This window comes from Perna viridis, chromosome 4, assembly GCF_037379345.1.
Source record: "Perna viridis isolate PV_CMFRI_1.1 ecotype Kerala chromosome 4, ASM3737934v1, whole genome shotgun sequence".
Taxonomy (NCBI): domain Eukaryota; kingdom Metazoa; phylum Mollusca; class Bivalvia; order Mytilida; family Mytilidae; genus Perna; species Perna viridis.
This window is the reverse complement of record NC_142448.1, coordinates 7,978,404-7,995,775: the sequence shown is the minus strand read 5'-3', so window position 1 is coordinate 7,995,775 and position 17,372 is coordinate 7,978,404. Positions and strand designations below refer to the sequence as shown.

General features: G+C 32.1%; 1 protein-coding gene across 8 annotated transcripts in view; it reads left to right on the top strand.

The window, feature by feature from the left end:
* Positions 1–17,143, top strand: part of LOC148618712 (leucine-rich repeat serine/threonine-protein kinase 1-like) — a 48,026-nt gene extending 30,883 nt beyond the window's left edge. For 4 of the 8 annotated variants that reach the window (XM_088577886.1, XM_088577885.1, XM_088577883.1 and 1 more), the window contains 12 exons: positions 340–399; positions 853–1,104; positions 1,632–1,886; positions 2,466–2,588; positions 2,843–3,056; positions 3,631–3,743; positions 5,083–5,183; positions 5,798–6,070; positions 6,955–6,972; positions 9,258–9,433; positions 9,790–9,894; positions 12,745–17,143. In XM_088577886.1, coding sequence (XP_088434012.1) covers positions 340–399; positions 853–1,104; positions 1,632–1,886; positions 2,466–2,588; positions 2,843–3,056; positions 3,631–3,743; positions 5,083–5,183; positions 5,798–6,070; positions 6,955–6,972; positions 9,258–9,433; positions 9,790–9,894; positions 12,745–13,118 — 2,064 coding nt within the window. In that variant the 3' untranslated portion in view covers positions 13,119–17,143. Of the gene's footprint in view, positions 1–339; positions 400–852; positions 1,105–1,631; positions 1,887–2,465; positions 2,589–2,842; positions 3,057–3,630; positions 3,744–5,082; positions 5,184–5,797; positions 6,071–6,954; positions 6,973–9,257; positions 9,434–9,789; positions 9,895–11,436; positions 12,690–12,744 lie in introns of those variants that run through there. The other 4 variants (XM_088577887.1, XM_088577884.1, XR_015921415.1 and 1 more) reach the window with 4 other exon arrangements.
* Positions 17,144–17,372: the final 229 nt, after the last annotated feature.

Sequence of the window (17,372 nt, the reverse complement as noted above, 5' to 3'; positions counted from 1 at the left end):
AGAGACAGGACTAAAGTTGTATGGTTACAACAATATCTGTGTTTGTTATTTGTAGAACTTAGATTATCAACATGTATCTGTTTTGGCTAAGGATGGGGTACTTTAAGAAGCTTTTTCTGTACCGATGATTTTCTTAAAAATATGATATGATCTTGATATAGAACACTTATTTAATTGTGATATCATTACAGAATACATGTATTAATGTGTATCATGCAGAACAGTTAACTACTGTGACTTGATTATGTTCATATACATGTATTTTTATTATAAGTTCAAATTTTAAACTTATTTTGGCTCTATTTAGTATCTATAAGTGACTGTATAACAATTTTGTAGACTGATAACAAACCTAAAGATGTAGCAGTAAAGATCCTGTTTGAATTTCCAGCTGCCAAGGTAAAATGAACTTTACATTAATATTAAATGTAGTATCACAGAAGCATTGGTTTGAGTGTCTTACATTTTTACATTAATATAAAATGTAGTATCACAGAAGCATTGGTTTGAGTGTCTTACATTTTTACATTAATACAAAATGTAGTATCACAGAAGCATTGGTTTGAATGTCTTACATTTTTACATTAATATAAAATGTAGTATCACAGAAGCATTGGTTTGAGTGTCTTACATGGAAGACAGAAGAAAATACATAGTGCATGTGTGAATAATAAAACATACAGATTAGTAGAATGTTTTTTCTTCAAAAATTCTTTTTTTAATTTTGAGTTGCAAATGGCTTTTTAATTAGTTAAGTTTTCTCTGATACACGTATTAAAACAGTTTTTTTTATTTTTCCATACAACATAAGGTGTTATTTTCTGCATTTTAAAAATATGTATAATTTTTCAGCCACGACCAGATCAACATCAGTTATACCTGGAGATGTCTGTCTCTGCTTACCTTACAGCCAGACAGGAAGTGTCTATCCTACGTAGCATCAGTCATGACCATATTGTCCCATTGTTAGGACTGTCACCAAGGCAACCACTAGCTCTGGTCCTTAGTTTGGCTCCTAAGGGCTCTCTGAGAAGTTTGCTTGATGTTAGAAATAAGAATGATAACAGGCTGTCTGCCTACACAATTAAGCAGATTGTTACTCAGGTTAAGAAGAATATTTTCTTTTTGTATAAAAGTATTCTGATTACTTTTTGAGGTTTTTAAGGGAAATAGAAAAAAACTGCTTACAACAAAAGTACTCTGATTCGTGGTATAATAGTCATGATCAGTACTAAATTTTACCATATTTACAAAATCTTAACTCCTTGATGGCTTTCCTGAGAACGATGTTAGACATGAAAACATAAATATGATGATATAAGTATAGAGGAATAGAATACAATAGAATGTAATATTTTATTGATACCAAACATCAGCCCATAAAGGGCATATTACAAGAATGATTTCAAAATTATATAATAATTAAGTTGATGTACTAATAGCAAATAGATATTATTTTAGAATAAGGACTAATACACATATTAAATAGAGGAGTGAATTTAGCTTATATTAAAATCTAAATTAATATATCTACCTTTGTCATTTCTAAAAATATTACCATGAAAACTGTATGCTGCCTTGAGTTGAGATTACTGATTTTGACAAAGAATTCTGAATAATATTTTTCACAGGTATCAGATGGTCTGTCTTACTTACATTCAGAGAAGATAATTTACCGTGATCTGAAGTCAGATAATGTACTAGTCTGGGATATGCCGTCTGCTGACATTCCAGATGACAAGATGGAGACCATTATGGTCAAACTGGCTGACTATGGTATCAGTAGGTCAGTTCTCAGTACTGGTACCAAAGGTTTTGGTGGAACCCCTCCTTTCATTGCTCCTGAAATACTTCAGTACGGAGGAACTAATACATATACTGAGAAGGTTATATAACTAAGGCTTATTATTATTGGACATTTGTAGTATCACAAAATTCAAAATCACTATAACACTGAGGCTTCATTCCTTGTATTGTACATGGTAGAACTTCCTGGTGCTGGATTTGGCTACCTATTTCAATTTATTTGGTTTCAAGTACTCCTTGTAAAACAAATAATTTTCTTTCAATCTTCCTTTTTATTTGGTTTTAGTGCTGCTTTTGAGAGGTAAATCCTGAAAACGTGTATAGCATAAAAGAATTGGCAACAATTATATATGAGTATTTGCATTACCTATAATATCAGAATGAATCAGAATATCAAATTAAATTGTCTATGTCCCAACTTGATTTGTCTACGGACCATGACTAGATGAAATTTCCTTTAATTATCTAGGTACTGGATTAGATTTCCTCATTTGCTTGCTTTGTGTGAAAAAAAAAAAAAAAAATACTAAGAGGCACATTTATATTGTAAATTTTTTTTTTATGACAAAATTTGTGTGAATTCAGATGCACTACTTAACACAGACAAAAATTTAAGATCTGTATATTTTGTCATTATAAATCCTTTTCTGTTCTTTTAGGTTGATATATTTTCCTTTGGAATGTTTATGTATGAATTAATTACTTGTAAACAGCCGTTGGAAGATGTCTCTAACCCATCTTTGTTTATATGTCAACAAGGACGACCACATATTACACCTAAGGTACATAGCTATAATAACCGAAGGCACACAACTTTATTTCCAGTCCGTGTACTGATTTTTACTTTGTATGTAATCTTCTTAAAGGAAAATTTAATTGATCTTTAGGTTGATTTTTAGCCTTAAATAATTTGTAGTGTACTGTATCAGTACAAAGAAAGGTTTGCAGGAAAACAATGACTTTGTTGGGAACTGTAAAATATTGTATGTGAAAGATTTTTCAAATAAAAATGTAATGTTTTATATCCATTTTGAAGGACAAACAGTATCCAGCTCACTTCCTTGACCTGATGTGTGTCTGTTGGTCACATGACCCTGAACATCGACCTTCTGCTGGACAGATTTATGACATTGTCAAAAGTTACCAGTTCTGCCACTTAGCTGATGCTGTTTCCCTCCAAACAAGTGTGGGAATACTGAATGGCTGTTCTGTTGTTGTCTCTGAGAGTACACAGCCAGAGGAAGAGATAGGTGGGCTATGTTGATGTATTTGATTTTCTAGAAATTTATTATTTGTTATAGTGTACTACAAAAAAATAATTATTTTTACACCATGATTCATCAAGTCAAACGTTTGCCATGATACAACTAATCCTCCACTAATTTTCTTTGTATGTCTTATTGATCACTAAATGTTATTATACTCCCTAATTACAGAAGGGATATATAGGAATCACCTTGTCTGTCTCTTCACATTTCATGTAAGCCCAGTTCCTCATGAATCTGTCTATGTGTGTTGATGGAATTTTGTTTGAAAGGTTTGGCATTATAAGTAGATGTGCAAGAGGGAATATAATTACTTTTGGAGGACTTCAAAAGAAGATAATCCAACTTAAGGGTTTTACAGGTTAAAACTGTATCAGCACAACCCGTCCTTAACCATGCAAGAGATTTTGATGAAATATTATAGGGAGGTTGGGCATTGTATGTAGACATACATGGAGGAATATAGTATCTTAGATGATTTATCATGTAATGCTTTTCTTTAATTTTATCAGTTAAAATTGATTTTGTAGTCTTTATAGTAGTTACTGATATGTTGTAGAGGACATTGTTCCCCTTACTACAGAGATATGGTTGAGTACAGATCCGTCTCACTTAGCATCCAGGATTGAAATTTTCTCATTTGATTCCAGTTTAAAATGCACAGCCAATAAGGTAATGTCTGTTTATAAACTCTTGTTTGTGTCTTCTGTGCATACCAATGGCATGTTTTAGAGGCAATTGGTGCAGGAGTTGAAAATTCCTAAAGCCAGACGCCTGGGACTTAAAAAATTGAACCTTGAACTTGCTGTTTTTGAATGAAATAAGTCCATCGGGCATAGCAAATCTAAAAAAATAAAAACTGTTTTTTGAAAGATTTTGTTGTCATTATTTGGATCATGTTTCTTGATCTATTCCCTGACCTATAAATAGTTATAACTTTATTTTCAGAATGGGTATTCACTAGATTGATCTATTGATTAGTCATTCTCAAGTCTGAATCACACTTGTGCTTGATCAGACACATTTTTTGACATACTACAAATTTTATTTATCAAGTGCTGGAATGATAAAGGTCAAATTTCGTTGATAAACTTTTGAGGAAAATATCGTTGCTCAATTACAATTTCACGATTAAAAAAATACAGAAATGGAAAGCTGATGACAAGGCATCAGACTGGGAGACAGAATCAATTGACAATGTGTCTTCTTCCCTGCAAACATAGAATTATACATCAGAATATCAGATAACAAAATTGCATTCATATATCTTACGATCAGGACTTGACAAAACATTGTCAGGCTTAGTGTACAAAAGATGAAAAAGTCCAGGGCTCGGGTCTTCCCAAAAAAATTTTCAACCCCTGTGATATGTTCTGTGCATACCAATGGCATGTTTTAGGGACCGCACTTTATTGATTAATTTCATTCATGCTTGTGAACAAGTTTGGTTTCCAATGACTGCTTCTAATTAACATAAAGTTACATGTCACCTGGTAGATTTGGCATCTTCAAGTCAGGACTATTTTGAAATAGAATGATAGTTTCAAATCTGACCTTCAACAAATGATATTTTTAATAGAAAAATTCTTCTCACCATCAATAATATTTGCATTAAATCCAGTATTAAACTCTGTGCCAGTTTGGAGAGATATAAAAACCACCTATGTTCTTATACTTGTAAAACAACAGTACTGTACTATGTCACATATTTTGATGAAACTTTATATGAATATATGGTATCAAAAGGAGATATGTGCAAAGAAAAATAAAAATTGTTATATGCAAAGGGAAATAATTCGACTACATGATTATATAGTAAAAGTTTGTAAGTTACAATTAGAACAGTATCTGATTAATTTAGAACCAATATTGTTAGATAAGGATTACATAATTATTGTTCTTTACATTCACTTAGTCAATGCCCAGCGTATTTCAGTTTGGGATTTTGGTAACAATGTCATAACAGAATTACTATTGAATTCAGCTAAGAATGATAATGTTTTCAATTCAGACAATAAAGTATGATCCTGGTTACCCTATAGAAGCATTGATCAGTGTGTCACCTAATTATGTATGGTGTTTAGATAAAAGAGGCTCTGTATATATCTACAGGTAATATTATGGATCATCAGTGAAATTGATTAATGAATGTTTGAGTTAATGGCAAATGCATTGTTAGGCTGCACATGACACATAAAATTGTTAAACTTATTTGTTTTGGAAAATTTTACCATCTTGAATTGATTTAGCTGATCTGTAGAAATTAATTTTATTGACTCACTGAACTCAAGGGAAACCATGATGATATTCCGAAATCAAAATCAAATACACTAATACTATACCATAAATGAGCAACTCAAACTCCAGCATCTGATAATTATAAATTTCATAATGAGTGAAAGTTGCAAAACGTTAATTATTTCATTTCAATATCATAACTAACGAGACTGCAAGTTAATATTTTGCAATATTTCAATTTTATAAGTTATAAAACCTTTTTCTCTATGGTTCATCTGGGATATTTGGCTGCTTGACCTTTGTAGTGGCGGAAAATTTAAATCTATGATGTCACCAGTTGTTACGAGAGAACAATGTAAAAAAATTGTCACAAAGTTGCTTTCAACAGATCAGATTTTATCAGCAATGTGTAACTATCACTTTTTCCTATTATCCCGTTCAAGGAGTACATAAAAAAAACGACCAAATCACTTGTTAATTTTTTCCAGTACCTCGACCTATGACCCTGTATGGGATTTTAGACTTGGACCACCCAATACACAATTAAAAGTACTGGGATTCAGGAAAGGTACATTTGATATCAACATTGTAACAAAGCGTAATGTTGGTAAGAAGGCCACAGACATTTTGGATGTGTATACCCTGTCAAAGTCCATCCATACCATAGGTAGCAAAGATGGGACTGGAGTACTATCTGGGGCAGGGGTAGAACATGTGGAGTTAACAGTTAATGGCAGGTGCTTCTGTGCTGTCTTCCATAGGTACATTTTTGTATATATATTGTTATCCAATTTACAAAATTGCATAAAAAAATACATTTTTGGAAGTATTCTTGGTTATTATATGTTAAATTTGGATACCAAAGAAATTTTAAACTGTAAATATGCATTGTCAGGTGAAATTAGCAGAGGAGATTACTTTAATCTCACTGTGATTATCTGGAATTGTCCTTCTGAAAATTTTGAAATAATTTATTACAACTTTTGTAAGGGCCTAAAACAATTCCTGATGATTCTATACCAGAATGATTTCCAACAGTTTTAGGTCAGATTGATTTCTGACAATTGAAGGACAAAACTACAAAACTTCACATAAAAACAGTTTCTTACAATATATGACATATTTATGATTTTCTGGTTTGCTGAATTTTCTCTTTTGTTGTAAATACATAGAAATTCTGTTTCTTCAACAGGAGTCATTTTATGGCATATATACTTCTCTTCTGGGTAGTCAGTTCAACCTGACATCATGACTGACTAAATCTAAGTCAGAATAATTCCTAACAATGTTATGTTGGAATGAGTCCTTATGAAGATTCTGAGTCAAAACTAACTTTGACCAGGACAATTCTGACCTTTTACACTTCTAGAATTGTCTTGGCTGATAGCTACAGTAGAGAGGTTTGAACTCATTCAATCTGTATATGTTCAAAATGACACAAAACAAAGTGATTTCTCTATTAAAACTGATGCTATCAAATAAAAATTCCACAATGTATAACATTTTGAAATTTTTTCCATGCAAGACTATTTTTATATCATGTAAACATTACTATGAAGATGGAGAATTCAATGCTTGCATGTTGAGGTATTTTGTTATAAACTGTAATGTCTCATTGTAGTTATAATAAACTATTATTTTGCAGGTTTCTGCATTGTAAAAGGTACTACTGTATATTCCCAGGTTCTATTTCTTTCTAAACACAATCTTAATGGAATATTTGCTTTCTTTTCCTTACTTTGTAAAGGAAATATACAATTTTTGAATACTGTTGAATTCTCAGATTTGTTAATTTTACAAAATTAATGTAAGCCTCTCTAAAGAAATTACAAAATTTTGTAACTTTTCAGAAAATAAAAATATAAAATTATTGTTAAGAGTTCGCAGTTACAAATTTTGCTTCTCATATTCTTGAATATATTTGATATTTTGTTGCCAGTTTTTCACTCCTAAGTATACATTGTGTAGGCAATATCAATCTCTTTTTTCTTCATTTTTGTGTCAGTCAGAAATTTCTACCAAATAATAATTTTAAAAAAAAGGAAATTATATAAGACAAATAAATTAATAAATAAGGATGATTTAACATTTTTTATAGAAAAAATAATTCCAATCAAATTAGCATATGCCTTTTTTTGCATTATGATTTGTTGTTTACCTTTTAGGATCTCAGCAATAACAGTTTTTACAGCAGTGTAAATTCAATGTATATATTGTAAACAACATGTCTACCATCGCTTTGACAAAAAACAGGGCCGTTTAGAGGCTTAAAACAGTATTATCTGCTTTATTCCATTCACTTTCGGCCTTTGGTATATTCAAAACAACAATTTTGAAATAATATAATTATCAGTAGCTCGTTAATACTTTGAATATTGAAATTGACAACCATGGCAAGTTGTCAGTTAAATGCTGCCATTTGGAATGACAATTTGGGGTGTCAATTTCACTGAGAAAAAAAAGACTATTATTATATTTCAGATAGTTAGGGATTGGAATTAAAAGGATTAAATACTGTTTTTCCAGAATTTACTGATGTGTAAAATAGAACCATTCACTCACAAAACTAATTTATTAAGTAAACAAACCAATATTTAAGAATTAGAAAAAACAAAAAAAAAAACAAAACAAAACTTTTGTAACTACATAACATGTGGTGTAATACATGTAACTTGTAAATTTAGTATTGCTAGTTTTCTCATGTGTTTATTTCTTATTAGTACACTGTGAAAGGATCTTGCATGGCATGTCAATTAGTTTCTCTTCATTATGTTTGCATTTTGTGCCAGTTAATATATTTTTAGCTCACCTGGCCAAAGGCCATGTGAGCTTTTGTCATCACTTGGTGTCTGGCGTCAGTCATCGTCATTAACAATTTTTCAAAACTCTTCTCCTCTGACACTTTTTGACGTTTATTTTGCTATTTTTAATGTCAGGTCGTTCAAAAATCTTTTCTTCTGACTTTACTTGACCAATTTGAACCAAACTTGGTATGAATGTTTCTTGGGGTATCCTGCATAGAACTGGTGTGCGAATTTTTCATCAATCAAAAAACATGGCTACCGTTACTTAAAATTGAACATAGGGGTCAGACAGTAGTTCTTCACATATTATTTCTCCAAAACCAATAGGTTTAGCTAAATTCTTTCAGTTGTTGAAATTATCCTTCTTATAAGGCCTGCAAAAGTCTCAAAGGGATCAGAGTGTTCAGACGACTCCTTATTAAATTTATTGCCCTCAAAAGGCAAAATTTAACCAGGTGTGCAGTTCAGGCTCATGGGAGCCTCTTGTTAAATCTTTAAAAATGCCAATTAGAGTTAGTACATGTTATAATTTGTACATTTCATTCTGAATGGTTTGGGTAAATACCTGTATGTTTGCATGATCATTGCTTATTTTATGAAGAAGGAGAACTTGCATGGATTTTTGATCTACCTTAATTTTATAACAAAGTAATATTTAATTTTGTGGCTATGGACTCTCTTGTGATGTAATTTTTATGGAATGTTGGTGAAAATTTATAGAGGTAGACTTTTTTCTAGGTATTTATTTCACTCAGATTGTTGGACATGTTGTGCAAAGGGAAATAACTCCCTCATAAAAAAAAACAACCTTTTTTAGAAAAATAAAACTACTTGCAACTTGGTAGATATTTGAGTGAAACAAATAGTCAGAAAATCACCCAAGTTATGTCCAAAGTGTTAATCATTGTAGTTTCAAATATAAACATGTTTTCTCTTCAACCTATCTTAAATGAGCCAATGGGCAAGTCTGTTTGGGTTGTGTGTGTTGTTTTCCTTTGCATTCCATATTCAAGAATCAGTATCATGAAAAAGGATATTGTTTTCAATTGTTTTAACAATTTATTTTCCTGTTATTTGTATGTATCTTGCTATCATGATAAAAACTGCTGCCTTTGGTATTTAACACTTGTATTTTGTGTTTTAGGACCTCGTTGTGGCTTGGGCAATCTTATGGTAAGATTCTAGTGGTAGATCTGGAAACCAGAAAAGAAAGCTACCTAGAGATTAACAGTGAGAGTGTAGGGAACCAGAATGTTCAGTGCCAGTTCCTTGATGTCTCTGACAAACTGAACAGTTATGTCTGGAGCTATGTTTATCCTGGTATGTTTTATGTCTTTTAACTGTACTTACTTGATAATTGTTGACATTAGCACCATTAATACAATGCATTTACATTCTGACTTTATCTTTATTCTGTTGAAGTTGAGGTTACAAAAGGAAAATAAATACTGTAATATATTAATTTTCTATACTGAATTGTTAACATTGATGAACCTAATTTGTTTTCTCTTCTGTAGTACAGAATTATTCAGATTTGGATCTGTATATTTTGTTTTAAATTTGCTTGAAAGTAAATAAGTTTGTGTTAATGATATATTGTAAGAAGTATGCGGTAGTTTCCTTTTAAAATTTTTATTTAAGCTGGATATTTACTGATGTGTACATATCCGTTTCAGGAACTGTGGTGTATAAATGGAATGTAGAAACTCTGACAATTGAGGGTGTGTTTGATTCTCATGTAGTGCCAAACTCAGAGGCTGGACAAACACAGAAATATGAAGGTAATTGGTACAGTCAAACCTCTTTAAGTCAAAGTCGAATGGACCATTAAAAAATGTTAGAGTTATCTGAGGATCGTGTAATCCGAGGTTGAGGATGAATTGGAAATACTAGTAGTTTGGTTGATGATTGCTTCTTCATTTACATCATTTGTTGTGCTTGTACATGTACATGTACTTCACTTTACACGGTACTTTGTAATGTCTTGCGTTTCATATAGGAAGATATTTTTTGTATGTTGTATATTATATTTGAAATACTGAAAGGCACAGTGTTTTAGTGAAATTTCCTTTTTATTTTTATTACATCGAAAACGTAAAAAAAATCGTAACATGCTGCTTTGTATGACTCAGAATCAGAAATATCGTCAAATCATGTGCTCTACATTATTATGATAATTTCAAATTCACTAGCGAAACGAATGTAGTCATTGAAATACACTTACTATCGTCTGTTTGATTTTTAATTAAATAGTCAGATACCATTACAATTCATCTGTATTTTTAAAATTTTTTTTTATCAAAATATCAAAATATACAATGTCCCTGTTATGTGAATTCCGATGTGTAATTAAAGAGTGTCAACATATTATTTCAAAACCCCCGCTAATCATTGTCAAAACACACTTCAATCATGGTTTGTAATAAAGCAATCAGTTTTCTGACTAATAAGTTTACTTTGAGACAAGTTCAACACATTGAGGTTCGACTGTATTTTAGTTTACATACACATACATAGATATACTTAACTTTATTCATGATATGAATGTGAAATCTTTTTTAACTGTACCTGCCCTATACAACAGAAAGAAAAGAATATATGCTGTGAAATTTCTACCTTTCAATTTTAAAACATTTTAAATCTGGTGAAAGAACTCCATACCTGCCAACTTAAAGGATTTAATTAGGTTTTGTGATTTTGACCATTTGTCCCGCTAACACGATTTTTCAGGTCAAATTTGTCAATTAACCTGATTTTGCCAAAATAACCTATAAAACTCTGAATGCAAACCCTTAAATTTGTGTTTCAATCTCTTTCTTTGATTAGAAGAGTCATAAATCTGACAAAAGGTGTTAATTGCTGTCTAGGGTAGGTGTTATGACAGGTAAATAATCTCTAATGAGCAATCAGCTGATCTGGGTTATTTATGATGATTGACAATTAGAAAATGAATCCTGATTGCATTTAAAACTATTTTATGAAAAGCCAATACATTTTTAAAGATTTGTTTCTACCCCACCATTAATTTGACAAATACTGTCAATTTAACAGGTCGAAAATTTGTAGAACAAATTATAAAATTACCATTGTTTATACAGAATGAGTTACCTCTCCTGCAGTGTCAATTCTTCTTTAACATTTCCTGTAATTTCCTGTAATTTCAGCAGTACAGTATATTTCCAAGAAGTTTTGTTTGCAATAGTTAAAAGAAATACTATTCCTTTTAAATAATGATGATTTGGAAATTTGGTAGCATCGTACTTGAATATTTGTTACATTTCTTCACATACTGAACCTCATGGTATTCATTTTATGTCCATTAGGTATTTAGCATCTTTGTGTCACATAGACCAAGACTGGGTTGTTTAGGCAAGAGTTCTTGTTCGGAGTAAACCCTTTGCAGTTCAGAACTGAACACTGACTCCACTTTAATTGATGTAAATGGAATGAACAGAAGACGTGCATAATGTTATTTAAAATAGTAGAAATACATTTGAATGTAAATACAAGTTTTCTCCTTTTTTTGGAATAAAACATCAGAATTTTGTTTAGGTTTTGAGGAATCCACCACAAAAATTGGGCTTACAAACTTCAATCTATTACAGTAAATGCACATTTTGTTCAACTGAAAAAGGCCGTTTAATACTATAGTGGTTGTCTCATTCATAAGTACAGTAAAATTCATGCAGTTTGCAAAATATATCTTGAAAATGTTCATTCACACATTGTCCTGCCTAAAAATCCCCTTGGAGATTTTCAAAAGTTTGCAGGTATGGAACTCCCTAAACTAATCTCTCTCTAATGGTTTGGTTCACACTATAGTTAATAGGCTTCTGGAACATGGTTATGGTTACAAGATTGAAGTCATCACTACAGAGAATTTTTATGGTCGTCATGAACTCGTGGATCATTACGGTGTATCCATCTGTGCCATGAAAACTGATTTGTTCAATGTGTCATAGTTTTCCTAACCTCTTTCGTCTACCCCAGGCTTGACCTTTTATGAGCAAGTTGGCGGTGCACCTGGTCCATGCTCCCAGTTTTTAGTGGAGTCTGAGTTGCTCATTTGCTTTTGTTACTTAGTATGTATGATTTTAGTTAGTTTGTGTTTGTTGTGTATGCCTGTTTTCCATGTCTGGTCTTTGTCTTTGGATTACGTTCTTTTGATTACCGCTAGAAACTTGGTTCTCTTGATTACTCTTTCACTACACTTAGCTGCCAATAAAACCTTGATAAAGACAAAAAATAAATTTTGACCTTAAATAGGATTTATTTCTGAAAATTGAGTATAATAATATGACGAGAATAGGTATGTTGTATATGTTAAAGAGACAACAATCCTACCAGGATGTCAGCCCAAGGCCATCCATTGGTCTTCAATCAACAAGGAAATCCTCATACCACAGGGCAGCTGGCCCCAAAACATCATTATACACTGGTACAGCAAAAGAGTTGTCTCTATATGTTTCAGTTAACATAAAAAATTAACTAAAGGTGAAAACAAAACAAGACATACAGAGGCCACAAAAATTCCTGACTTAGGACAGATAAAAAATTGCAGCAGGGTTGAAGTGGCATGATCACAAACATTCTCTTTAAAATACAGCAACTATGTCTATATCTGTTTTCAGCCAAGTTTCATCAGATAACTTCCATGAAGGTGGTAGATAAGTATCTCTATATGGGAACAACATGGGGTTGTCTAATTGTAGCTGATGCTGAAAATTTTGATATGGGCCCTTATGCTGTCTTCCATTGCCACAATAGTGAAGATTTTCGTATTATTCTGCCTGTACATGAGACTGAGAAGGAGGACAGTGTACCAGGGGTCATCACCATAGGAAAAGGTTTCTGTGACATCATTAAACAAATATTTAGTATAGAAAAGCAACAAATCCACAGAGAACGTGACAATGTGTTTGAGGAAGATGGTCCAAAAAGATCAGTGGAAAAAAGTTATACTCATATACTATCATGGTTTGCTAGAAACTGGGAAGACTTTTAATGGATAATATAATTCTCAGTTTTTAATCAAAGTTTTTAATGAAAGAACTTGTTTAACTTCTTTTTCCACAAGTCATAAGAAATCCAATAAATAACATTCAGGGGACACAAATTTGTACATAAAAACAAGCTGCAGACAAAAAAGAAATTATTTTGAAGTTATAGACTGTAAGAATCAATGCTTGCTTATACCTTATGCCCCATGCATATCTATAAGGTATAAAATAATGTAACAATAGTTACTGCCTCTATACAGTACCTGAACCGATCCGTCACTGATCAGTTTCCAGTCAGTCATTGATCCGTCAAACCGATCCGTTATACCAGTGATTACATCACGTGACCACGGAGCGGTCACTGTATTTTACAGTTTTTATTGCTTTCTTTGTCAGTTTTACACATATTTACATAATGTAATAGATTTAAACGTCAATTCATACTGTCATTTTACATTTCTTTTATTTCAAACGGATCTTACCTCATTTTATATAACAAAATCGCAATCAGATTGGTCACCGGTCATAGGACATTGATCTGTCAGCGATCAATCAGTCAACGGTCATCGATCCGTAAAATCTTTGCACGGATCAGTTCAGGGACTGTACTACCGGCTCCAATGCCACCGGGGTTGATCACAACACCAACTCCAATGCCATCTCGGTTGACACCAACTCCAATGCCATCTTGGTTGATCACAACACTAACTCTGATGCCATCTCAGTTGATACCAACTCCAATGCCATCTCGGTTGATCACAACACCAACTCTAATATCATCTCGGTTGATCACAACACCAACTCCAATGCCATCTGGGTTGATGTCAACACCAAATCTAATGGCATCTGGGTTGATCACAACACCAAATCTAATGGCATTTGGGTTGATCATAACACCAAATCTAATGGCATCTGGGTTGATCACAACACCAAATCTAATGGTATCTGGGTTGAGTACACTCAGTCTATTAACTATTGTGTTCCATCATATTTATCCTAGCTTTGCCCCAGATTCATCATCATCCATGTTTGAAAATATGCAAATACAGTTGTAATTTACTACACGTGCATAGTCAACAATTTTATATTAATGTAAAATTAGCATCATACTTTCTTGTTTTGTAAAAGAAGATTTTTCTAACCACTCTTTTGGGTCATAGTAGGGAATAATTTGTTTCAGGAAGTAATTGGCAATAAAAGTTTCTTTGTGAATGAAGTTCATTCAATAATTTACTTCATTCCATAATGTAATTGGTGCTACAATAATACTATCAGGATTTTTAATCAGAATTTTATACATATTTTTGATACATTCCAGATATTCAGGGAGAAATCTGTTTATGTTAAATGAAGTTTTCTAAGGTGTACCATTTAACTTTAAGGTCAAAGTACACTGATTTCTTTGTAATTTTTGTCATTCCTGCTTTACAAATATTTATAAATGAAATGTTTTACTTTTGGTTCTTAGAATGAAAAGTTCATAATTATTGTAATAATGACTGCATTCTTAATTACTTTGAATTTGAAGCTTTACCTGAACTAAGATTGAAACATTTATATAGCTGATCTGATCCAGTAGAAAGAATATTGTTTAGCTAGATCTTTTAATCTCAGTTTCTGCTATATATAGATGACGTATTATCTTTAAACAATCCTAATTTCGGGGATTTGATACATCACATCTACCCCAAGGAACTTATATAGAGATGAAGAGAAGAGATAAAGGATACTACAGACACTTTGAAGTCAGCCTCATATCTTGACCTACACTTAGAAATGGATGGTAAAGGAAAGCTATTGACCAAACTTTACGACAAATGTGATGACTTTTCATTCAGAATTGTCTAATTTCCTTTCATCTGTGGCAACATCCCTTCATCACCTGCATATGGAGTGTTCATATCACAACTCGTACGTTATGCCAGAGCTTGCCGAAACTATGCAGACTTTTTGTATCTCGCTAGAATTCTAACAAATAGGCTTATGGAACAGGGTTATGTTACCACAAGATTAAGTCATCACTACAGAAGTTTTATGGTCATCATCATGAACTCGTGGATCGTTACGGTGTATCCATCTGCACCATGAAAACTGATTTATTCAACAGGTCATAATTTTCCTTTCTTTGTTTGTCTACCCCAGACTTGACTTTTTATGAACAATTCGGCGGGTGTTTCTAGAAAAGCATAGGACACTTACCCTACTGGTGCACCTGGTCCATGCTCCCAGTTTTTAATGGAGTCCGAGTTGTTCATTTGCTTTTGTTACTTTGTAGGTATTATGTTAGTTACATCATGTTCTTTGTTGAGTGTGTTTTCCATGTCTGGTTTTTGTCCCTGGATTACCTTCTTTTGATTACTGCCATTAACTTGGTTGCCTTGATTATTCTTTAATTACTTTGAATTTGAAGTTCTAGATTGAAGCATTATTGAGTGAATGTTTATAAGGTTTACATAACATATCTGATTATTGCTACTTTTTAGTTTGTCTGTTTACTAATTAAAAAGCATTTTATAATTGTCAGTATGGGTTTATACCAGATTTTAATTGACATGATTTGAGAATATGTTTTTTTTTCTCAATAAAAAACAAGTGTTAGTTACTGTGATAATTAAATAAGCAGTTATTTATGGAACATTTGTAAGCTGGCATTTGTGGTACATGCGTAAGCAGGGATTTGTGGTACTTATATAAGCTGGTGTTTGTGGCACATGTTTGAGGAGGTATTTGTTGCACATTTTTAAGCAGATGTTTGTGGTACATATATTAGCAGATATTTGTCACACATGGGTATGCAGGTGTTTGTGGTACATGTAAAAGTAGGTGTTTATGACATCTGTATGCATGAGCTTGTGGTACAGTACATGTATAAGCAGGTGTTTTTGGTATATATATATATGTAAGCATACCTATGTGGTACATGTTTTTATTGCAGGTATTTATGGTACATGTGTAAGCAGTTGTTTTGATACACATGTAAGCACATCTATGTGGTACATGCTGTTTAAGCAGAATTTTTGGGCACATGTGTAAGCAGGTGTTTTTGGTACATGTATAGGCAGGTTTTCTTTTTTTTTGTTTGGGGGGTACATATGTGAGCAGGTGTTTGTGGCGTATGTGTAAGGGAATGCTTGTGTTACAATTCAATTCATGTATAAAAGTTTAATACTTTAAGGTTTGGTCTTAGCATAATATGTTGTATTGTTTACAGCAGATTAAATCTGTAATGCTTCTGAATATTTTGTACTGGTTCTACTTTAAGCAAGTTTTGGAGGGTAAATTAGAATCCTATTGTGTATTCATCTATCTGTCCCTTCACATACTTTTTACCATTCAAAAGATTTATGTGAAAACTTGTAACAGGATTGGAAATCACTTATAAATAAATGTACATGAGATATATATTATGACCTGCAAAGAAAGAAAATCCAAATTAAGGGTTTGCTTGTGAGAACCAGGGGCATCCTTTTGCAAGTCTGCCTACAATTCTGGTAAGGTATTGGAAGGACTTTATACTATTGTAGACCAGGTTTTACTGTAGTTTTTAAAGTTGTGTGAGGTTTGTTTTAGCATTGTTGGTTTGTTATTTTGTTTATTATTTTATTGATTATTACTATTATGTTTGGTAGTGTTTGTTAGCATGTTTTTACTGTATTTATTTGATTTTGGAATGGATTTAAGAATACAATTCTGAATAAAAAAATGAAAACCATCCCCAATGAAGTAGTTACCTTTCCTTACCTTCTTTTCTCCAACTACCTTTACCCCTTAGCCATGTCAGCATGACTAACCCCTTTATTATGGTTTTACTAATTGGTTTTTGAAAAAGTATCAAAATTCAAATGATACATTTTAAAGATGATCTTAAAAAATTATGATTTTTCGTAAATTAATTTTTCTAAATATATCAAAAATATGAAGAATACTTAAAAAAAAAAATGGACGCTTTTAAAAGTTTGAATACTTGTTAACAGTGCAATATGATTATGTAAATATTTCTTTTGATTTATTAAAGCATTCATACTAAGAATGTTGTTTTGTTTTACTTTTTGAGTCATTCATACTACATCTTGACCTAAATTTAGAGATCGATGGTAAAGGAAACTAGAGGCTCTAGAGAGCCTGAATCACTTACCTAGACAAAATAGTCTTTTTAGCTTTCTAAAGCTGGACTCTTGACATTACCGCACTATTGTCACAAGAATCATTTAATCAATACAGAGCATCTTAGTTATCCACCCGTTTTCATATTATAAAAT